The 24,974-nt window shown below is 41.0% G+C and overlaps 1 protein-coding gene across 1 annotated transcript in view; it reads left to right on the plus strand.

Moving 5' to 3' along the window:
- The window catches only part of FLACC1 (flagellum associated containing coiled-coil domains 1), a 39,616-nt gene that overhangs the window by 3,449 nt on the left and 11,193 nt on the right, over positions 1-24,974 (plus strand). The window contains exons 3-13 of the mRNA XM_032234925.1: positions 1,167-1,224; positions 4,435-4,574; positions 6,893-6,913; positions 11,218-11,310; positions 11,563-11,575; positions 13,757-13,818; positions 16,439-16,536; positions 17,329-17,381; positions 18,698-18,797; positions 21,359-21,462; positions 23,492-23,554. Coding sequence (XP_032090816.1) covers positions 1,167-1,224; positions 4,435-4,574; positions 6,893-6,913; positions 11,218-11,310; positions 11,563-11,575; positions 13,757-13,818; positions 16,439-16,536; positions 17,329-17,381; positions 18,698-18,797; positions 21,359-21,462; positions 23,492-23,554 — 805 coding nt within the window. The remainder of the gene's footprint in view (positions 1-1,166; positions 1,225-4,434; positions 4,575-6,892; positions 6,914-11,217; positions 11,311-11,562; positions 11,576-13,756; positions 13,819-16,438; positions 16,537-17,328; positions 17,382-18,697; positions 18,798-21,358; positions 21,463-23,491; positions 23,555-24,974) is intronic.

Raw genomic sequence — 24,974 nt, forward strand, 5'->3', positions numbered from 1 at the left:
TTAATTTTTTTTATGCTGAAATCCTTATAAGCAGAGTCTCTCATAAATTTCTGGAATACATGTCCTTTCTATTTTTATGCAGAAAGTCCTGTTTTTGATAGGAGTCGCTAAGCAAAGCAATTTCGTTGCCATGGTATTTTTAATGACCTTATTTTTTGTTCCAAAATGAGATTTTCACATCATAATAAAACTATTAGTACAGCTGCACAATCAGTGGTGGGTTTCAAAAATTGTTCAGACCTACTCTGTGGGTGTGGCCTCCTTTGTGGGAGTGGCTTGCCACCCATGTCACCGGATGGGAGTGGCTTGCCACCCATGTGACCGGATATGAAGATGCCGACGACACTTGTCAGAACCACCTTAAATTACCTCACACACAGCACTGGCATGCATAAGAACAGGATGTCAACTTGTTTTTTAAAGGCATCTTTGGTTTGCGTTTAAAACAACTTCAACACACGCAACGTTCTGATTGCACCACAAATGCAGGAGTCCTCCTCACCTTTCACAGAGGCCCTGAGTTTTATAAATATGAGCATGATAGTGCAGAATAATCATATCCAACAATCCTCAGAAGGCCATCAGCTAAAGCCTTTTGTACAATGCTTAAGTTAAATGGATGTTCTAAGCAAGATGCTAGCTAGCTCTCAAATTATTTCAGCAATCTTCCTATGCTCTTGCTTGTCAATTACAAAACGTGAAACTAAATTAGTTTCCTGCAATGTTGAAGAAAGCATTAGTTAGTAATGACTGGACTCTATAGAATCAGAAAAAAACTTCTTCAACAAAAATGTTAAGCAAAATCTTATGCAATCTTCTGATGTTGCTATTCATGAATGACACATTTATGATAGAATGAGAGAAAATATATTTCTTATCTTATTAGGAAAATAATAAAGCACCACAGTGTTTATTTTTCATAGTATGTCCTTTTTAAAAATTATTGGCAATATACCTACCAAGTTTGTAGAGAATATAAAAAGTGCTTACTGAAGGGTAATTGGGTAATTTATATCAGATGTTCTTTTTATGTATTCTGTTAAGCTTTCCTTTCCAAAGTGACATCCAGATGTAAGCGTTCTTTCTAGTTTTGTGCAGAGATCAAATTTTTGACAAATGCCTTTTATCTCCCTGGTAGTCTAAATAATCTTATTTTTTCCTTCCAGGGTGAAATTTTCCACCAAAATCTATGCGCAACCATTAAGAAGCAGAGAACCTCAAGACGTAAGTAAAATATATTATATTTTTGTATGCATTATGATTGTATTTAGAATATGAATGTTTTTAACTCAGGGTTTTTTTTTCAAACTAGTGCACTCTACATGTGTGGGTTGACACATTTCACAATGATAGTCAGAATGTGATTATGGCAATGATACTTTTTACATATCCAGAGGATGCCAAGTTAAGGAAGCCTATTTAATCATTCTCTTTCTTCCATCCCTGTAACATCCTTGTCTTGAAAAGTCAAACCCTTGTACTAATTTCAGTGAAGTAGAAGCATAAGGGAAAAGTTAATTATCCCACAGAATAAGGATTTAATGAAATTCAAAATCAATTTAATGAATTTATGCCGCCCAATCCCGAAGGACTCCGGGCGGCTTACAAAATACAAACACTAAAAAGGATAAAAATTAAAAATAGGAAGAAAAGCAGATTAAGAAAAAACACATCATGCACTCCAATCTAGGTGGGGCTGGACCTCATTCATGAGGTCAACAGCCCCAGACCTGCCGGAATAGCCAGGTCTTAGTAGCCTTTCGGAAGGCCATGAGAGTGGGAAGGGTCCGGATCTCTGGGGGTAGATCGTTCCATAGGGTCGAGCAGCTACAGAAAAGGCCCTCACCCGAGGAACCGCCAGCCGACATTGTCTGGTCGACGGCACCCGGAGAAGGCCATCCTGTGAGATCTTATCGGCCGTTGGGAGGTATGTGGCAGAAGACGGTCTCGCAGATATCCGGGCAATGATTAAGGTCAGATATTAATACTTTACTTCTGACTATATATCTCATCCTTTGATAATCAGAATGAAGTCTTTCATCCAACACTGTTTTGGTCTGTTCCTAAGATCCTGTGGCATGGGCTAATGGTGGTATTATTAATAATATTAATTATTAATAATTATAATACCCTTATATTTCTTAATTTCTCATCCTTATTCCCTTCTTATCTAATCATGCTGCCGATTTTTGTTTCTCAAATTAACTTTCCAGTCCTTTACTTCCTTCACTTTCCCAAGATACTAGACACAAGGACGGTTCCCCCCCCCCCCCATTCCACCACTTTGCTAAACAATTAATTCCCACAAGACTGTCAAACTATCTAGAAAGGCAGTATTGCCATCATTATGTAACTTGTTGCTTGTATCTTACGATTTAATTGTTTAATTGGTATCCTAGCATGTGATTGCTTTAGTATCCATGACTACCACTAAGTGTTGTGTCTAATGTTTATGATGAATGTATTTTTACAATGACTATGATAAGGATCTATCACTATTGTGTATGTGCACTGAGAGCTTATGCCCAGAAACAAATTCCTTGTGGTTGTCTAATCATACTGGCCAATAACCTATTCTATTCTATTCCATTCCATTCTTTCATGTTTTAATTTTATCACAATTTCATTGTTATCTGTTAAATTGGGATTGAATGAAGAGGCAGGAATTCAGTAGAGTGTCTACAGCTCTTTATCAGGTAGACCAGTACAACGAATTGCCCTAGCTATCCAACCAGTGGTGGGTTTTCAAAATTTTTTGAACCTACTCTGTGGGTGTGGCCTCCTTTGTGGGAGTGGCTTGCGGCCATGTGACGTGGTGGGAGTGACTTGCCGGCCATGTGTTCCGACTGGTGGCGTAGTGGTTAAATGCAGCACTGCAGGCTACTTCAGCTGACTGCAGTTCTGCAGTTCGGCTGTTCAAATCTCACCGGCTCAAGGTTGACTCAGCCTTCCATCCTTCCGAGGTGGGTAAAATGAGGACCCGGATTGTTGGGGGCAATATGCTGACTCTGTAAACCGCTTAGAGGGGGCTGAAAGCCCTATGAAGCGGTATATAAGTCTAACTGCTATTGCTATTGCTATTGCTATTGCTATTCTCTCTCTCTCTCTTCCTCTCTCTCTCTCTCTCTCTCCCTCTCCCTCTCCCTCTCCCTCCCTCCCTCTCTCTCTTCCTCTCTCTCTTTCCTTCCTTTTGTCTCTCTGTCCCTTTTTCCTTTTTTCTTCATCTCTCTCACTTTTTCTTCTTTTTTCTTTTTTCTTTATTTATTTCTTCCTTTCTTTCTCTTTCTCTCTCTATGTCAGTCTGTGTGTGTGTGAGAGAGAGAGAGAGGGAGAGAGAGGGAGGGAGGGAGAGGGAGAGAGAGAGAGAGAGAGAGAGAGAGAGAGAGTGGGTTTCAAAAAGTTTTGGAACCTCTTCTGTAGGTGTGGCCTGCTTTCCGGGTCCACTGGTGGAACCTCTTCTAACCGGTTCAGTAGATTTGACGAACCGGTTCTACCGAACTGGTGCGAACTGGTAGGAACCCACCTCTGTATCCGCGAGTTCTCTCTTTTAAAAGGAGCTGTCAGGCATCACAACCACTGAGGTTGCTCTATTTTCCCACCTGTAATGTGAGGCAATGATTTTAAACTATCATTTTTCCCGCCTGGAAGGCGACTCGGAATGAAGCCTTCATCCCAAGGCTTCACTCCCTACTAAGATATTTAACATCATCTATTCTTCTTATTAAGTGACGGCTTGTTTTCATTTGTTAATATTTAAATATTGTTATGTGAGCAGTTTGGAATTTTGGTTTTTCTTTTTGACCTTGCAATAATGTTCTGAATGATTCCATATTGGATGACTCTGTGTCCGAACAGGCAGGATGTACGATTATGACATTTCTCCAGAAAATGTAGACTCTATTTTGTGTACAGAGCCGAGGTGGCGCAGTGGTTAAATGCAGCACTGCAGGCTACTTCAGCTGACTGCAGTTCTGCAGTTCGGCTGTTCAAATCTCACCGGCTCAAGGTTGACTCAGCCTTCCATCCTTCCGAGGTGGGTAAAATGAGGACCCAGACTGTGGGGGCGATATGCTGACTCTGTAAACCGCGTAGAGAGGGCTGAAAGCCCTATGAAGCGGTATATAAGTCTAACTGCTATTGCTATTGCTATTGCTACTTTCTTTCCCAATTGTTTTAAGCAAATGATATTGTCAAAATATTAAGTATTCAGGAATAAATATTTATCAGTCAGCCTGAGGTTTCCTAAGATTAGAAAAAAAGGACAGCACACATCAGCTTTCCAGTTGCATATAATTCTGGCTTCATTTATGAGAAGACAGCATTTAAGGCTAAAGAGCCAGATCAAAATGCTTTAATACATTCAATTTCAAGAAGTGTAACTGGTTTGGATTCTGAAACTATTCTTCTAAGGTTACTTTCTTTTTCTTTTCCCAGATATCCAAAATAATTGAAGAAGAGATCACGCCTGGTTTTACCTTGTCTCACAGTAAGGAACATATTGATGTCACATTGGGTGAAGAATTCTTTGAGAAACCAAAGCCTACACAAGAACGCATCAAAACTCCCGTGCCTGGGTAATCTTTCATAGTGGCCAGATCACGTATTTACATAGCATGATTCCTAACTTCTTGCTCTGTGATATATTATCAATGTTTTCTTATTTCATGTTTGTGGGAACAATGCAACTAGTTAAACCTGCACCTCTTTATACAGATTCCCACTAAATTTTGAGAGAGAATTCAGAGGTGTTTTTTTGCTATCTGAACATATCCAGAAAACTATTTTAATGGAGGAAGAGGGCAAAGGTCAAATAGAGCAGCCTGCCTTTCTAATGTGTTAGCTTTCACCACCTCTGTAATCTCCAGGTACTATAACCAAAGACCATATTGGCTGGGATTCCATGATGAAGTCTTGCACATCTGAAAAGCAATAGGTTGTTAGGCTCAAGAAGGACATCTTAGGTTCAAGGGTATTGATGAAAGGAATGTCCTTCTGGGTTCGGCTCCAAGTGGGGGAAAAGACACTGGAGACGTGGAGGCTGCTTGGAAAGATGGTTTTATTGGTGGACAGGACCACATGGCTTGAGCCCTGAACAGAAAAGGTGATCACATGCTTCAATGTTGGTGGAGAAGAAGAAAGAAGGGCTGAAGGAGGGGCTTGCTAGGCTTTTATAACCTTTTTATAACCCACCTCTGTTTCCTGTTCCTGTGTAAGAAATGTATTCTGATTGGTTGTCAGACTCCCATGGGGCCATGCAGGGGCTACTCTCTAGGCTGTGTTTTGAATCCAGGTTTGCTTGAGTTCTCAGATGCCATGTGGTCAGTTGAGTAAAGGGCCAATATTATCATGCTTTAATCCCATCCCCCCTGTAGCTGAAGTGGAGAAGTCTTTATTATGTAAAGCAGGGGTGGGTTTCAACCGGTTCGCGGCGGTCCCTGCGAACCGGTTGGTCGCCGAACCCGGAAGTAAGTAACTTCCGGGAACGGCAAAGCCCCCCCCCCCCGTGCCCGCGCGCGCCCGCGCCCCCGCGCCCACTCCTTACCCGGTTTTGATGAATTCTGCGCTTCCACGCATGCGCAGGACGCATACAGCGCCTGCGCGATCCTCCAGGAGCAGCTGGAGCATCGCACAGACGCTAGTACGCATGCGTGCGCCGCGCGCGTGCACATGTGTGCCGCACGCGTGCGCGAGGACGCCACCGGCCTCGTTCCAACCGAACCGGTTGGAACGGGGCGAGAAACCCACCCCTGATGTAAAGGGATTAGCTTGGCCTTCTTAATGGCCCATTGACAAAGTGGGGATGGGCAGGAAGCTACGGGCAGCTATTCTGTCTTTTAAAACATGTTTCTTTCTTTTCACATCCAGAGAAATATTCTGCCTTTCAATATTTCCTAGGATATTTCATTTTTCTGGGAGAGGGCTGGGTGATAACTTCCTACAGTATATGCAGAGGAGGCAAGAGAATAAATAAATGCCTGCTGATGTATATTATCACAAGGTTTACAACTCTGCATCCGAGATCTTTGTCGAGGTGAATCATAATGGCATGTGCATGTCTGCATCAGTGCCAATGTCTCACCATTTTGGCATCATGGTGGTTTACAGCTTATGTCCTATTAAGATAAATACAAAAGACTCAAGTTCAAAACAGATGCTTTTTTTCTGTCCTACAGTGAAAGTGAGAACGGCGTATAGAAATCTATGAAGAAATCTAGAATTTGGCCATGGATATGACTAGACCCAGTTAATTTTCTCTTCCCTTCCCTCTGACACACTCCCCAGAAAAAGGAAACAAGCATTTCCTATCTTACAAAACCCTTAAACTGTTTATACATCTGCTTGGGATATTTCTTACATCTTATTGTTGGGAAAATGTTGATTTTTGAGACTCGAGTTTAGCCTGAAATACATTTACAACTCATATTTAAGAGGAGATTTTGATTCAGTGTGTGATTCAACTGAATGGATTTCTCTTATGATTTTCCACTGTAATGGGATTGTCTAGAGATTTAAATAAAATAGGCATTACATAATAGTGGTAATTGAGACAATTTAAATTATTTGTCTCAATCATTTGATCATCACATTCAGCTTGTTTTATGTTCTTTGCAGATCTGAGTCTCAATCTGAAAGCTCTAATAACACCCCCAAAATCCTTTATTGTATTAAGACACGATGCTTGTAATTGCTGTAATTACGTTATGCCTGCAGACTTCAGAATTTGCAAAATAGTATAATCCACAAAATTCAGCCTATAGTTTCTCTATACCCACATAATAGATTAGATGTTGAATACAATGACTTTATAAAATGAATGTATTTAATAGAATGCAATGGAGATTTATACTGCTTTTCTCTCTCTCTCTCCCTTTCCTTTTCTCATCTCTTGTAGCACTCCACCTAAGCTTGAAACGTAAGCACTGATACAGTTTTGATCCTTATGGTTTTCTTGGATTGCAATCAGTATAGTGGCTAAATGTGTCTTCTGTTCTGTTTGCTCCTCTATAATCCTGTATTCTGTTAATCGGGTTAATCTCATTTCTTTATGGTCTATTTTAATCTGAGTTTACGAAATATTTTGAGGAACAGTGTACCAAATCTGTTGCCCTGGATTTTTTTTCTACAAAACAAATCCGGTGTGTTAAGCACTGGTGCACTTATCTGAGTGCCTACTCTGGAGTAAAGAAGGACCGTTTCATCAGCTTCATCACTGCCTGCTGCCTTTTACAGAAAAAGGTAAAGAAAGCCATATAAATTATATTACAGCGCTGTTTCAGAGGTGGGTTGCTCCTGGTTCGGCCCGGATCGGGCAAACGGGTAGTAAATATGGAGGGAGGCTCTGGCCACCCGCCCGGACGCTTCTGTACATGCGCAGAAGTGTCTCAAGAGTGCACGGGAGCGCACCCAAACTGATAGTAAAAAAATTGGCAACCCACCACTGCACTGTTTCCCTAAGACGTGAAAACCCTATACAGGATTTATGAGTCCTAAGCTAAATAAACTGGAGGGTGTCAGGTTGCTTGTCTGCTGAATTAGTTGAAATTCTCCCTACAGGAAATTCTTTTGTAGTTACAAACCTTTATGGTTAAAAGTCTCCTTTTCAGGGGTATTCAAAAGAGCCTCCTGAATTGAAGAGACAATCATAAATGATAGTAAAATTGGGAACATTTCAGATTCCAAGGTGGAGTTGCTGTTGACCTCAATACAATACAATACAATAGCAGAGTTGGAAGGGACCTTGGAGGTCTTCTAGTCCAAACCCCTGCCTAGCCAGGAAACGCTATACCGTTTCAGACAAATGGCTATCCAACATCTTCTTAAAGACTTCCAGTGTTGGAGCATTCACAACTTCTGGAGCAAGCTGTTCCACTGATTAATTGTTCTAACTGTCAGGAAATTTCTCCTCAGTTCTAAGTTGCTTCTCTCCTTGATTAGTTTCCACCCATTGCTTCTTGTTCTACCCTCAGGTGCCCTGGAGAATAGTTTGACTCCCTCTTCTTTGTGGCAACCCCTGAGATATTGGAACACTGCTATTATGTCTCCCCTGGTCCTTCTTTTCATTAAACTAGACACAATCAGTTCCTGTAAACCATTCTCATATGTTTAGTCTCCAGTCCCCTAATCATCTTTGCTGCTCTTCTCTGCATTCTTTCTAGAGTTCCACATCTTTTTTATATCGTGGTGACCAAACTGAATACAGTATTCCAAGTGTGGCCTTACCAAGGCATTATAAAGTGATATTAACACTTCACATGATCTTGATTCTATCCCTCTGTTTATGTAGCCTAGAACTGTGTTGGCTTTTTGGCAGCTGCTTGGCTCATATTAAATGGTTGTCCACTAGGATTCCAAGATCCCTCTCACAGTACTACTATTGAGGAAGGTACCCCCTCTACTGTACCTGTGCATTTCATTTTTCTTTCCTAAATGTAGAACCCTTACTCTTTTCACCATTGAATTTCATTTTATTAGATAGTGCTCAATGTTCAAGTTTGTCAAGAGCCTTCTGCATCTTAAGCCTATCTTCTGGAGTGTTGGCTATTCCTGCCAGCTTGGTGTCATCTGCAAATTTGATGCGTTCTCCATTTATTCCCTCATCCAAATCATTGATGAAGATGTTGAAGAGTATGGCCCTAAAACAGAGCCTTGGGGTACTCCACTGCATACTTCCTTCCATGTAGATGCAGTTCGATTGAGGACTACACATTGAGTGCGGTTGGTCAGCCAGTTACGAATCCATCTGGTGGTGATGCTGTCTAGCCCACATTTTTCTATTTTATCTAGTGGTAGTCTATGGTCTACTTTATCAAATCCTTACTGAAGTCCAAGTAAATTATATCAACGGCATTCCTCTGGCCACTAATTTTGTCACTTTGTCAAAGAATTCAATAAGATTAGTCTGGCATGATCTGTTTTTGCAAATCCATGTGGCTTTTGGCTATTACTTTGTTTACTTCTAGGTGTTCGCTAATTCATTGCTTGATTTTTCTTTTCCAGAATCTTCCTGGTATTGAGGTCAGGCTGTAGGTCTGTAGTTTCCTGGATCTATTTTTTTTTCCTTTTTGAAGATGGGAACCACATCAGCTCTTTTCCAGTCCTCTGGCAGCTCCCCAGTGCTCCAGGATCTCTGAAAGATATAGTTCAGTGGTTCTGAAATCTCATCTGTCAGTTCCTTCAGAACCCTGGGGTGTAATCCATCTGGTCCTGATGATTTGAACTCATCTATGGTAGACAGGTGCCTCACTTACCATTTTCTTCCCTAGTTCAACTTGTGTTTCTAATCTTTGTTGTATCATCTTGTTTTTTTTTGTTTTTTTAAGTTTATATTGAAATGGGAAACTGTCCTATACCATTTTATTTTGACTGTATCAGATTGATAGAATTATCCCTTTAGAATGCATTTCTACTTATTAGTAAATTCAGATAAAAATGCCGGAGGAGCTATTTCTAACTACACCTACCTACCTACCTACCTACCTACCTACCTACCTACCTACCTACCTACCTACCTACCTATCTATCTATCTAACTGTCATTGGGAGTATTGGTGGGATTCAAATTTTTTTTACTACAGGTTCTGTGGGTGTGGCTTGGTGGGCATGGCTTGGCTTGGCGGGTGTGGCTTGGGGGCCATGACAGGGGAAGATACTGTAAAATCTCCATTCCCTTCCAATTCCAAGGGAAGGTTACTGCAACATCCCCATTTCCTCCCGATCAGTTGAGACTCGGGAGGCAGAGAATAGATGGGGGCATGCGCAGAAGCGTCCAGGTGGCTGGGAGGAGCCTCCCACCGCCACCACTACCAGTTCAGCCGATCCGGGCCAAACCAGGAGCAACCCACCTCTGCATGACAGATGCTTCTTTCCCCATTTTTGTTCCCTTCCGGGTTCAATTTTTTATTGTCATTGTTCTTCGGTCTTATACTGTTTTCGTCCATATGTAGAGTTTTTCTATTGTTCTTTGCTTTTCAATGATTTAATGATCGTAAACTCCCCAGAGTTGCTGGGACTTGGGTAATATATAAATTTAACAAATTGTGACTTGTTTCACAACCAATGCCACGTCACAGCTGACAGTTCTTTAGTTGCACAGGCAATGAAGAACCTAGGATGTTGTAAGATCCAAGCAGTGTGGCCATCTGCAATTGGCAGATGTTCACCTCCCATTGTTGAGATGAATGGCCGTACAAAAAATGAATGAATGAATGAGTGAGGTGATGTGAGTGAGTGAATGAATGAATGATTTAATAGAAGGGATTTGGAGTGTACACAGTTCTAAAATGAACAGGGTGGGCAGAAGCAGCTGGCGATAGGCGCTCTCTGAGGGATCCAGATTTGTGGCCCAGCAGGAGCCGTTGGAGCTGCCACCAGACTCCGACAGCGAGAGGCCCTCTGAGTCGGCTCTGGAAGATGTGGAGGACCCTGGACAGGGTTCCGACTCTGAGCAAGGCGCAGAGAGGCTGGTTGGCCACCAGGAGGTGCCTGAGGCCTGGAGCAGCAGTGAGAGCCAAAGGGAGCATGCTCCCAAAGTCAAGCCTTGGAGTAGTGGGGAGGAGACAAGGGAGTGTGATCCTGACATCATGCACTGGAGCAGTGGGGAGGAGACAAGGGAGTTGGCCCTGGATGCCCGGCAGTGGAGGGCTAATAGGGCGTAAAGAACAGTTACGCAGTTACAGGAGATAATTGAACTCAGCTGGTGGTAATTAGGCTCCTCTCAAGACTATAAAAGGAATGGCTTTCCACACGCTCGTCGCAGGAGTCAACGTATTTACTAGAACTGGAGAAGCTATCGTGGCTCTCTTGGCAGGCTGGATTGCTGCCAAGGTTAGTCTGTGCTGGATTGCTGCCAAAGTCTAGTCTGTGTGTTAATAAATCTTTGAAGTATCTTTGTCTCGGCGTGCTTTGGTGTAGGAATGCGGGGGGGTCAGAACAAGACTCTATGCCAAGAGCTTTATAGTTAATAACCAGCATCTTGAATTGCACTCGGACAACGAATGCAGCTCACAGTCAGTGATTACATAGGGACATTCCCAAAGGCATCCATTCCTCTCTGCACCTCTGCATTTTGTACCAGTTGTAAATTCTGACAGGTCTTCAAGGAGAGCCCCTAGTAGAGCACATTGCAACAAATCAGTTCTATTCATTTACATCCAAATATTTTTGCATTTAAAGTAATAATTATTGTTTCTCTGGAACAATTTGTACACTATATTTGTAGGGAAGATGTTGTTGCTGATTTAGTGGAGCAGATTTCTGAGCTGACAGCTATTATAGAGCAATTGCGCCGAGATCATCAAGTGACACATAACAGGTAATCATAATGGTTGCGAATCTTCCTGTAGATATTTCAGAAGTTTTTTCTATAGTGGGAGAGAGACTACTGGTTGGAGGAAATTATTTTGACCCCTTCCAGAAGCCAGAAATTACTATCAAGTTAGGTGGACTGAATTTAAAAGACATTTCTAAAGCAAAGATATTATTATTTTTTATTTTAAACACATAAACACAATAACAAAGACATACATTTATACAAAACACTGGAATTTCATGTTCCTTTTGGTAGCAGTTTTGAATCGGTACATTTTAAATAGACTATTTTCCCTCCTAATACACTTCCATTGAATTTCACCATTTTAACCCTCTTATTTCATTATCTTTTACTTATCTATCTATATTTCAGTTATATGCATCAGGCAGACTTTGTCTTATTCTGCTTGTGTAGCCTTTTTCCTTGGTTTGTAACTTTTATCTTTCTTAGGGTATTATTGTTAACCTTTATTTCTTTCCCTCAACCACCTGTACCATTTCCCCCATACTAAATAATAATCTGTCTCTTCCTTTCCTTGGATTTCTTTAGTTAGCTTGTCCATCTCCATGCAGTTTAGAACTTTTCTTATTATTTTATCTTCATTTGGTGTCGACTTATTCTTCCACATCTGCGCAAATGCAATCCTAGCCGTTGTAAATATATGTAACATTAAATATAGGGTCTCTTTTTTATATTTAGTCGTTGTTATACCTAATAGGAATGTCTCCAGTTTCCAACCAATATTTAACTTTTTTCCCAATATTTTTTTTGCCACCTTGCATGTCCACCATGCAGTGGTGGGTTTCAAAAATTTTCGAACCTACTCTGTGGGTGTGGCCTCCTTTGTGGGAGTGGCTTGCCGGCCATGTAACCTGGTAGGAGTGGCTTGCTGGCCATGTGTTTTCTTTCTTTCTTTCTTTCTTTCTTTCTTTCTTTCTTTTTTTCTTTCTCTCTCTCTCTCTCTCTCTCTCCTTCCTTTTGTTTCTCTGTCCCTTTTTCCTTTTTTCTTTCATCTCTCTCTTTTTCTTTCTTTCTTTCTTTCTTCCTTTCTTCCTTTCTTTCTCTTTCTCTCTCTGTGTGAGTGTGTGTGTGTGTGTGTGTGTGTGTGTGTGTGTGAGTGAGTGGTGGGTTTCAAAATTTTTTGGAAGCTCTTCTGTAGGTGTGGCCTGCTTTCCGGGTCCACTGGTGGAATCTCTTCTAACTGGTTCGGTAGATTTGACGAACCGGTTCTACCGAATAGGTGCAACTTGTTTTTCCTCGCTGCATAGGCAACCGTGAGTCCTCTTATCTACACTTTCGTGGTGTCCCAGAGATTTTTCAGTGATGTGTCTTCTTTTTTATTCACCCCAAAGAATAGTTTTAGCTCTTTTTCTAACATTTGAGTATATTCTGTCTCTTTTACCAAATTTTGGTTCATCATCCATCTCTTTTTCCTTTTTTGGCCTTTCCATTTTAATTTTATCGGATTATGATCTGCCCATTCATCAGTTTCTATTTCAATTTCTTCTAATTCGTTTCGTAGGCCCGATGATGTCCAAGCCATGTCTATTCTCGACCAGGATTGGTGGGGGTTCAAATAAAATGTATATTGTTTTCGTGATTCATGCATTTCCCTCCATATATCATGTAATTTACACTCTGTTGTCATTTCAAAGAAGGACTTTGGTACTGTATTTTTCTTGGTCTTGTTTTTTTTTTTTTTCTTGCTTTCATAGTCCTTCTTTATATCCACTATTGCATTATAGTCCCCAATTAAGCAAATGTTTTCATAGTGTAATTCATTTATTTTATTATGCATTTTTCTATAAAATTCAAGTTGGTTCTGGTTTGGCGCATATATTACTATTAATAGTATCGGTTTTTGTGTTGTTTCTAAATTAATCATTAAAGTCCTGCCCTCTTCATCAGCAAAGATTAGTTTGGAGTTTATTCTGTCTTTGATATATGTTGCAAATCCTCTTTTTTTTTTAATCAGCTAGTGACGTATATAATTTTCCTAATTTTGGTTTTTCTAGTAAGTTAATATGTTCCTTTTTAAGGTGTACTTCCTGTAGGCATATTATGTCTGCTTCTAAAGCAAAGATATTAATGGGAAGAATTAGTGTGGAGATGAGATGAAGTGGAATGTATTTAGCCTCAGTTGCAGATAAAACTTCTATGTGCAGTTGAACTGTGTACCTTTGAATTAGTCTTGATTCCAGTCTTGATTCCTGCATATTTTTTTTTTTGGCAAAGTGGTTTTGCTATTGTCTTCTTCCAAGGGCTGAGAGAGAGAGAGAGACAGACCAGCTGGCTTTGTGACTAAAACAGAACCTAGAATTCAGTCTCCTGAAGTATAGCCGGTGTCTTTAAACACTTCCCTGGCTATCTAGATATACAGTTACACTGCTATAAAAAAATATATTAGGGAAGTACTTATTAAATATAATTGTCTTTTCTTTTTTTCTAGCTGGAAAAAGATATGGAAGAAAAATGCAATGAGATGCAAGAGGAACATGATAATAAAATGAGGTCTGACTTGTTTGGCAGTCCTGAAGTAACTTTTCTTTTTCCATAGTTATAGGAGCGAAGGAGGAATAACAATATATTAAGGAAACAGCTTCCCTTCCTCCCATCCTTAGAAAGAAAGCAGTGTGTGACTTTTTAGCATTGTTCTGTGGAGGCTAACTCAGAAATAATAATGCACAAAATATTTTGACTATTGATTATCCTTATTTCAATCTGTGTTATTGGCCATTTTCAGTCACATAGAAAATCTTTTTTAATGTATAGCACAAATATACAAAATAAATTATTGTTAAAATTCACATTGTGCTTTAATGTTCATTTTTGTGTGACTGAAAACGGCCAACAAAGAAAACTCAGAGTTATTCAAAAGTTAAGTCTATACAAGTTTTGCAAATTTTTCTTGCAAGTATATCTGGATGTTTCAGCATACAGCATAAGTTAAATAGTGCTGGTACTCTATTTGCAGTATTGCCCAGTAATGAACAGTTCCCTCCCTGGATGTAGTCCTGCTGAAAAATAGCAACAGCAATAGCAGTTAGACTTATATACTGCTTCATAGGGCTTTCAGCCCTCTCTAAGCGGTTTACAGAGTCAGCGTATCGCCCCCAACAACAATCCGGGTCCTCATTTTACCCACCTCGGAAGGATGGAAGGCTGAGTCAACCCTGAGCCAGTGAGATTTGAACAGCCGAACTGCAGAACTGCAAGTCAGCTGAAGTAGCCTGCAGTGCTGCATTTAACCACTGTGCCACCTCGGCTCTTTGAAAATCTGTTATTTACTCTGTGGAGAATCTCCAGGGTGGTATTCACTTACCTTCGCTACCAGTTTGCAAATGTGAGCGCATGTGCCACCTCGGTGCATGCGTAGGACCTTCCATGCATGTGCAGAGCGTCAAAAACGGGATGTGATGATGTCTGGACAGGTGGGCAGAGCCTCCTGCTGTTACTGCTACCAGTTCAACCGAACTGGATAGAACTGGCTAAATAGCACCACTGGGAAGCTCCCTATTGACGCCACGATAGACTTTCTTCCTAGGCAAGCATAAGCACAAAGAACAGAGTTAATTTTCCTACCTTACTGCTGGAACCCAAATACTTGTTAGCGTTCCCTTCCCATCAGTGCCTGCTACGCAGCAGATGCAGCTTTGGAGCCTTAAAAAGTTATTTTCTTTCTCATTAGTTCTCAATGCACAAGCTAGAACTTGTCTATGTCAGCTGCCTTGTGATTCACTACATTATTCCTTATGGGGGGAAATTGTTTGGTACTCATAATTTTTTGTACTCTTTGTGGCTCTTGGAACCAATTAATGTTGAGCATTGAGGTACCACTGTAGTAAGAAAACGTATTCTAAAATCCTAGTTTTCGTGACCTGACAAATGCGCGCACGTCAAAAGTGCGGCGAGAAAACCGCGACGTCATAAACTCGCCCACGACAATGCGCCGACAAAACTGCGCCCACAAAAGCGCGATTTAAGTTAAGGTAAGGTTTAGGTTCAGGGTTAGCTTCAAGGTTAGGTTTAGGGTTAGGTTTAGGGTTAGGTTTAGGGTTAGGTTTAGGGTTAGGATTAGGGTTAGGGTTATTAGGTTGTTATTAGTTGTTTGTTGAAGGAGCGCTGTTGTCGGCGCGCTTCTGCGCTCATTCGTTGGTGCGATTTTGACCTCGCAGTTTTCGTCAGCGCGCTTTTGTCGAGCGCGCATTTGTTGGTGAACCCCTAGTTTTAGCTCCTGTGCAAGTTACACAGTACACAGGTCTTTTCGAGAACAGGATGGAGTTACCAATTTTCCCAAATTCAAGAGAGAGCCAGTAATTTCAAGGCTTTGCTGTGGAGATTTTTTCATAAAACTGGCGCTATGTTCCTTAGTTACTTTGGGCAAAACATATCAAGGAATTGATGACTTTTTTGGGTTTCCTTTCCTTTGCGTCCCACCAAACATAAGACGGAGTTGACTTTGAGAAGAGATGGATTCTGAGAGATGGCCTGAAGAGTAAATGTTTGCTCCTGGTGCCTTGTGTGATTACATTCAAAAGAAGTCTGGTCAACAGCTAACAGATGCTATGGGCTTCCCTGCTTCCTTGTGGAGTTCTCTACTAGCTCTAATCATCTGTTAGCTGGGCTGAAAGGTTGTAAGGCAAGGACTATCTGCATTGAATTGATCTCATGCTTTAGATTCTTCTGACAATACCACAAAGGGAATGGATACATGAAAGGCTGATCTTCCGTACTTTATCTCTCCATCCTAATACATGCTTGTATGTGTTTCTTCTGTACTTTTAGCGCTGCTTTGCTGTCATCTCTCTAGATAATGCACAGATTTTTGTAGATTTCCCTTCCCCCATAGAATATTTGAAGCCTTCTGATTTCCTCCTAAGGAGCTCCTCCTGAAATGTAAGGATATTTTATAACGAGATTGGATATGCTTCTTTTAGATATGATTAAGGATTGTAAATTGGCAAAAATCAGGTCTGTGACTTGTACAACAGGAGCTTCTCCCCAAGGCAACATTACCACTTCGTGTGTATCTCTCCAAGTTATTATGAAGACATACTAACTAGAGGACTTAACAGACCACAAGTGGAGAAACGCCTCTTTTACCTTACTTGCTGTTACGTTGTCTTGGCAGAGACATTCAAGGATTTCACATAACAGAAGTGAATAATCTGGAAGAGCAGTATAAGAAAGAGTTGCGGAACGAGAGGGCGACTGCGCAAGAAAAATTGGGTATGATGGAGGGCTATAAATTTGTCTCATGTCTACATGTGTACTGGGAACTGAGCAAGTTTGCAAGTTTGCAAGTTTAATAACATTTATATGCCGCCTAATCCCGTAGGACTCCGGGCACAGAATTATTTCACAAAGGAAATTAGAAATAGATAAGTAGCCAGGGACAATGGGATGTTTAATACACCAGTTTGTTGTAGTGGGTTAAGACACAAAGATAGAAATTGCGGGGACCATGAATTCTAGTCCTGCCACAAGAATGCAGTAGTAAACCACTTCTAAAATCTTGCCAAGAAAATAGCAGTTAGCAATAGCAGTTAGACTTATATACCGCTTCATAGGGCTTTCAGCCCTCTCTAAGCGGTTTACAGAGTCAGAATATTGCCCCCAACAACAATCCGGGTCCTCATTTCACCCACCTCGGAAGGATGGAAGGCTGAGTCAACCCTGAGCCGGTGAGATTTGAACAGCCGAACTGCAGAACTGCAGTCAGCTGAAGTAGCCTGCAGTGCTGCATATAACCACTGCGCCACCTCAGCTCTTATAGAAAACTGCAGGGACTTGCAGCAGTGGCCAGGAAACAGTGCTGATGTAAACACACACATACACATATACAGGTATTTCTTTCAGTTGTTGCTATTGCATTTAAAATTACACAATGAGTGTCTTCAAAGAAAAAACAAAGTCCAGTTGCTTCCTGAAAAAGCACCTTTGGGTTTGAGTCAGTAGTTTATAATGCTACAACTTGGATGCATGGAATACATTTTTTTCTTTCCTTTTTTCCACCCTCAGCTACAATGCAGAAGGAATACAAATACCTGAAGAATGCATTTCGTATGTACCAGGTAGGGTTGTCAAACTCGTGGATTGAGGAACCATATTTAGAATTTGGAGATAGAACAGAACACTGGTGGGTTTCAAATTTTTTTCGAACCTACTCTGTGGGTGTGGCCTCCTTTGTGGGAGTGGCTTGCCGGCCATGTGACCTGGTGGGAGTGGCTTGCTGACCATGTGTTCTCTCTCTCTCTCTCTCTCTCTCTCTTTTTCCTTCCTTTTGTCTCTCTGTCCCTTTTTCCTTTTTTTCCTTTTTTTAATTAATATTTATATGCCGCCCAATAAGAAAAGGATAGTTTAAAATTCACAAAGCACATGCATTCATTCTAATCGGGGCTAGACCTCAACAATAAGGTCAACAGCCCCAGGCCTGCCGGAACAGCCAAGTTTTTACAGCTTTCCTGAAGGCCATGAGAATGGGTATGGTCCGGATCTCTGGGGGTAGCTGATTCCAAAGAGTCAGAGCAGCCACAGAGAAGGCTCTCCTCCGGGGGCCCGCCAGCCGACACTATCTGGCTGACTGTGATGTACCCGTGGTTCGCTCATGAGGCCAATGTTGAGAAAAGACACAGACACGAGCTTTCTCGGGATGAGGCGACCCAGATTGGGGTCTGGGACCCCCTTTTATTGAGATAGGACAAAGGCAGGAGGAGCAATCAGCATGTGATTTAAGACAGCCTGTCAAACTACAATTGCTAATCTACTGCTCAGGGAAGTTCTGTCTAGATATGGTCAAATCCTGGGCGTCGTTGGGTAAGGCACATCTAGAGTGAACTATCAGGATGTTATGTTCTTTTAGGAGTTTGTTTTTTCCTGTGTGGTTCAGCGTGGCTGTGCATGCCCTATTATGCACTGGGCCATGGGTGACTGCCACACCTACACAAGGAGTTATATGACAACAGCTGACGGCATCCGAAGGAGGCCCAAACTGTGGGATCTTACCGGCCGTTGGGAGGTATGTGGCAGTAGGCGGTCTCGCAGGTACACTGGCCCTAAGCCATGTAGGGCTTTAAAGGTAATAACCAACACCTTGAATTGCATCCAGAGACCAATTGGTAGCCAGTGCAGCTCGCGGGGGACAGATGTAACGTGGGTGTACCTCGGTACACCCAATTTCGCTCTTGTGTGCTGATGAGGTTATAGTTGATCCACACATCTGAGTTGTGAAAGAGCATAAACTCATGAGGACTTTTGAAATATTTCTTAAATTGTACCACAATATCCTATTTGATGTGAATGACGTATTTTAATGCATTGATAGGCAAAACTGTTGCCCATATATGTTTCAAGCTGGTTGATGGTTCTGTTTGCTTGCTTGTGCTTGTAGGATAGCATTTCTGATGAAATGGAAGAAAAATGGCTGAGAAGACAGGCGGAATGGAAAAAAAGTGAGAGGACTGAACGAGAAAAGGCATTATTGCAACAAAGTAAGTAAAAGGAATGTATTAGTCTTGTACTACTGTAATCAAAGCACTATTTTCTGTTTCCTCAGAGATTTATTACCCCATAGCAAGTTTTCAGGCACATAAGCAAGGATACCCAAATGCTGCAGATATTTTGCCTTATTTTACATGTATGTCAGTGGTGGGATTCAGCCGGTTCGCACCTATTTGGGAGAACCAGTTAGTAACTTTCTAAGTAGTTCAGAGAACCGATTGTTGGAAGAAATCTCCTTTTGTTTTTTTCCACTTTACAGGGCTAATCCTGTAAGGAAGGCAGGAAGGAAACATTCTGGTGTTGTTTCTAGCCTAATCTTTATTGCCCTGCTTACAGAAACTGCCTCTCCGGTTAACCCTTATTACATTGCAACAGCTAAGGTGAAGCGCCCATCGACCTGAGTGACCTTGACTTGGCCACCCAGTCACATGACCACCGAGCCCCACCTACCCAGATGGTCATTAGGGCAGAGAACCGGTTGTTTAATTATTTGAATCCCACCACTGATGTATATATAGTAATATATAATATAATCTCATCTACAATACTCCAGGTTATAACAGCAATAGCAATAGCACTTAGACTTATATACCGCTTCATAGTGCTTTTACAGCCCTCTAATCAGTTTTACAGAGTTCATTTCATTCATTTCATTTCATTTATTAAATTCATAGGCCGCCCAATCCCGGAGGACTCCGGGCGGCTTACAACGAAAGAAGAAAAAAAGAAAAGCAAAATAAGTAAAAAAATAGTTTAAAATTCACAACACACATACGTTCTAATCGGGGCTGGACCTTAACACTAAGGTCAACAGCCCTAGGCCTGCCGGAACAGCCAGGTTTTAACGGCTTTCCTGAAGGCCGTGAGAGTGGGTAAGGTCCGGACCTCTAGGGGTAGCTGATTCCACAGGGTCGGAGCAGCCACAGAGAAGCCTCTCCTCCGGGGGCCCGCCAGCCGACACTGACCGGCTGATGGTATCCGAAGGAGGCCCACCCTGTGGGATCTTATTGGACATTGGGAGGTGTATGGCAGTAGGCGGTCTCGTAGATAGGCTGGTCCTAAACCATGTAGGGCTTTAAAGGTAATAACCAACACCTTAAATTGCGTCCGGAGACCAATTGGCAGCCAGTGCAGCTCGCGGAGGACAGGTGTAATATGGGTGTATCTCGGTACACCCAATATCGCTCGCGCGGCTGCATTCTGGACTAGCTGTAGTCTCCGAACGCTTTTCAAGGGTAGCCCCCAACAATCTGGGTCCTCATTTTACCTACCTCGGAAGGATGGAAGGCTGAGTCCACCTTGAGCCGATCAGGATTGAACTGCTGGCAGTCAGCAAATTTAGCCTGAAATTCTGCATTCCAACCACTGCACCACCATGGCTCCTTTAAAATTAGTCATGATAATTATATAGTTAATGCTATAAAAATATAATACTAATTATAAAATTATTAAGAGTATTTTGAGACCGAGCATAAAGACTTAGAGCACTCTGGTTTAAGAAAACAGAACCACCAACTTCGGGGTAGGGAGTAGTGTGAAGGGAGGAAGAGGAGTCACAACATGTCAAATGGTGAACAAAATTGAACAATGTGGGAGAAAACAGGCACATAGCACCATCCTAGACTATCCAAGCCTAAGTAGGAACAAAAATATGGTCACAGTATATATTACATTTTAATAAAAACTGTCCTACAAATAAATAAATACTGCATAACTCAAATAAATATAAATTAACAAATAAGTAGAAAATCAGGTGTCAAAGACAGAAGGAAGCAAACCAGTGGTGGGTTTCAAAATATTTTCGAACCTACTCTGTAGGTGTGGCCCCCTTTGTGGGAGTGGCTTGCCGGCCATGTGACCTGGTGGGAGTGGCTTGCCAGCCATGTGTTTTCTCTCTCTCTCTCTCTCTCTCTCTCTCTCTCTCTCTCTCTCTCTCTCTCTCTCTCCTTCCTTTGGTCTCTCTGTCCCTTTTTCCTTTTTTTCTTTCATCTCTCTCTCACTTTTTCTTTCTTTTTTCTTTCTTTATGTGTTTCTTTCTTCCTTTCTTTCTCTTTCTCTTTCTCCATGTTTGTGCGTGTGTGTGTGTCAGTGGTGGGTTTCAAAAAATTTTGGAAGCTCTTCTGTAGGTGTGGCCTGCTTTCCGGGTCCACTGGTGGAACCTCTTCTAACCGGTTCGGTAGATTTGACGAACCGGTTCTACCGAATAGGTGCGAACCCACCTCTGAAGCAAACGCATTAGCAATATGGAATAAACACAAAGCTACAAGAAAAAGTATTTTGCTAACAAGTTGCAGGCAGCTGCTACTACAAGTTGCAGTTGCAGGCAGCTGCTACTACATACACATTGTATTTACGGTTGGAGTTTTATGATACAATAGAAGCAGCATATGTTTGTGTGTCTTTTAAAATGTATTAACGAGGGTATGATATGGGTGCTGCATACATGGCTATTTATAGCAAATTACCATGCTAAATTCATACGCAAGTTTCCAGGACTCAGGCACAATAGAATTAAATAATAGATTAAAAAAAAACTTTATCCTTTCCTCAGAGCAATCTTTAACAAAGAGATTTGAGACAGAATTAGAGGAGCAGAAGAAGATTATTCAGAATGACAGTTTTTCGCTAGGCAGAATTTATGAAAAAGACAGAGAAGTAAGTGCATTTCCTACTTATCAAAAGTTGCTTTGCTTTGTACAGAAGGCTAACTTCAATTAAAAGCTTTTTCTTACAAATCTCAGCCAGTATGATTGTTGCAAATAGGGATTGCTTGGATGATGTGTGTTGATGTTCCTGTATGAACTTGTATTCTTATAATAGTCTCAAAAAGTCTCAAAAAATGAGACTTACTGCTCTCATTTTTTGTTCAGCACTAAAAGAGTAAAAAAAAAAAGTCACAAACCATTAAAGCTTGCTCCTGAATGGAACAAAATTTCTTCAGGAATAATTAATCAAAAATCAATCCACCCGTCAAAACCGCGCTCGACTAAGCCGCGCCCGATTAAACTGCGGCACTGACATCATCAACAGGGCGACAACAGCCAGCGCGGAGAAAGAAGGGCGCTTTAAATAGCGCTTTGAAAGCAAGCCGATTCAACTTAAGGTAAGGGTTAGGTTTAGGGTTAGGTTTAGGGTTAGGTTTAGGGTTAGGTTAAGGGTTAGGGTTAGGGTTAGGGTTAGGTTTAGGGTTAGGTTAAGGGTTAGGTTAAGGGTTAGGGTTAGGGTTAGGTTAAGGGTTAGGATTAGGTTTAGAGTTAGGTTAAGGGTTAGGTTTAGAGTTAGGTTAAGGGTTAGGTTTAGGGTTAGGTTTAGGGTTAGGTTTAGGGGGGTTAGGTTTAGGTTTAGGGGTTAATTTTAGGTTTAGGGTTTACAGCGTGCTTCTGTCTCCGTGCTGTTGTCGCTGTTGATGACATCAGCGACGCGGTTTAGTCGGGCGCGGTTTAGTCGAGTGCGGTTTTGCGGTGGAACCCATCCATCCATCCATTCATTCATTTCTTGGAGATTAGAATGACCCCAACCCTCTTGACCTTTCGTATGGCTTTAAAAACATGGCTGTGTTTTTGAGCTTGGACACTGAAGGTGTTAAAAACCCCATTTTCTGGCTTTAGTTTTAGCTGGTTAACTATCTCGGCTGCTGTGTATATTTATTTTGGACATTTTTATTGAGTTGATAGTTTTGGAATTGTAAGCCACCTAGAGTCATTGATTGAGATGGAAAGGTATAGAAATTAAATAAAGGAATTCATGAAGCAAACAACTCCAAACACGAAGCAATGAAGTGTTGAATTTTGAACTGATATTGTAAAATGACTTAGTTACTGCATGAGATTTTATGATTGGGAAGTAATCTTGCAAGCAAGGAAGGTCAATGCTGCAGTTACCTCATTGGGTCATTTCAAACTGATTTTTTTTTAAATTCTCCTTTCAGTAATGGAGAAAGATGAACACTATGGTATTAATGAGCCCAATTGGGAAGCAACTTAAGGCTCTGAGTTTTAATCTGAATGGAAATTTTTAGTAAGATGTAAACTTACTGAAACTTATTAGTAAGCCTGTGTTTTTCCTATTATCAGTAGAATTTATTATACAAGTTATGGTAGCCTCATCCAATGCATAGCTAGTCAGAGTGTAAATTGCGTGACCCGTCAAAACCGCGGTCCACAAAAGCGCGATCGACAAAAGCGCGCATTTGACGTCATCACAGCGTGACGAAAAAAATTAAAAATTGAAATAAAAATTAAATTAAAGCAAGCCGATTCACATAAAGGTAAGGGTTAGGTTTAGGTTTAGGTTTAGGTTTAGAGCGTTAGGGTTACGTTTAGCGTTAGGTTAAGGGTTAGCGTTAGGTTTAGCGTTACGTTAACGGTTAGGTTTAGGGTTAGATTTAGGGCTAGGTTAAGGGTTAGGTTTAGGGTTAGGTTTGGGGGGGTTAGGGTAAGGTTTTCGCTTTATTTTTACATTTTTTGATCACAGCACGATGTTTTCGTCGCGCTGTGATGACGTCAAATGCGCGCTTTCGTCGACTGCGATTTTGTCGTCCGCGGTTTTGTGGTGGAACCGTAAATTGAGCTCCGTAAGGGGAGAAGTACACCGAGACTTCATTGGGAGCCACAAAAAATTAAGAATTGGAAGTTTATTTTCAGGTATATTTTTCTGTTAACTCCCAATTTTTTTTGCTTTCTAGGAATTTCAGCAGCAGCAGCAAATTGCCCAGGAAAATATAGACGCGTTAAATGCCAAAATCAAGGCATGTGTATTGATTTTTTTTTTTAAGTGCCATTGAGGCATCTATTTAATAAGTAGTAGCAGTGTGGTCCATTGTAAGCTTCCTATTTATATATATTAGATGCAACTCGCCCAAGATTCCACCTGCTAGTTGGGGAAAAGGAGAGTTATTAGGGGGAATAATAATAATTTATTAAACTAGTATTTGCTTTAGTATTTTGAATTAAGTCCCGCAACCCTTTGAACAATTAAGCAAATCTGTGAAGAGCAAGGTTAGAGGAGAATTTCTAATAATGGAATTTATGGGAATGTGCAACTGGAATATAAATATCAATAATGTACTGTGTACATGTACAACTATAGCCATAAATGGAATATGTCAGAGAATGCTTTTGCTCAGTTTTCTGGCCAAGCTTAAATTTAAGGATACTTTAATCCATTTCATCCCCTCCTTCTTTCTCTCTCAAAAAACAACTAAAAAGTTGGCTTTTTTTTAGCAAGTCAACACTGCTTTAGAAATCCTACACTATTATTTACCCCCCCAGTGTTTTGGCATTTTCTTCCTCTGATATGGTGGTTGAATATCCTATGTATTGTTTTTCATTCTTGTTTTAAACTTTTGATTTCATCACCTACAATTGCTTTTGGCACTTGGGGTAGATGTTTGAGTAGAGAAATAATTTTCTTTGCTCGGCGTCCCTTAAATATGGTCCATCTTCACTGGCTTTTTTATTTTTGGCAATGGAAGCTTTACCTTCAAAGAATTCTATTTCCATTAATGGAAAATATGGTAAGTTTGCCGATATTTTTTTTTTAATAACCTCCTGTAGACCATTAAATTTTAAGTTCAGTGTAAGTATATACACAGAAAACCAAAATCAAGAATTGGTTTATTCCTTGCTACTGCGATTCTTCAAGTGATCATCTGTGAATTCCTGCATAAGACTTCTGCATCTATGCAGTGTCTAGTTTTGAACCTTCTGGTTTAGAGATGTTTCACAGGAACCCCCACTCTTCCTGCATACTAAGTCACAGGTAAAGCTCTCACAGAATGTCTTCAGTTCCTAAGCTTCATAGTGGATTTGAAGGGAACAGTGAGATCACGTGACACCAAGTGGGGCTAAGAGGATAAAATGTGAAGTAATGGATTATCACCTGAACTCCATGTACAGGGAGATAAGCAGCTCTTCACTCTGTTCTCTATGATTCATTTACATGGAGACGATCTAGCTGCCCTAAGATAACCAAAGAGAAGATAGTTCTTCCAAAAGTTGGATTACCCAATATTGGTCCCACCTATAAAGCTTGATTTGGGGGTGTTGGTGTTGGGATGAACCTATCCGGCTATCGATAGAATTCTACTAGGGAACTTCTCTGAAGAAAACTATCAATAGTGCCTTGTGCTGTATGTGGGAACATAAATGGGAGTTTTTTGGCTAAAT

The sequence above is a fragment of the Thamnophis elegans genome, chromosome 1, assembly GCF_009769535.1.
Source record: "Thamnophis elegans isolate rThaEle1 chromosome 1, rThaEle1.pri, whole genome shotgun sequence".
NCBI lineage: Eukaryota > Metazoa > Chordata > Lepidosauria > Squamata > Colubridae > Thamnophis > Thamnophis elegans.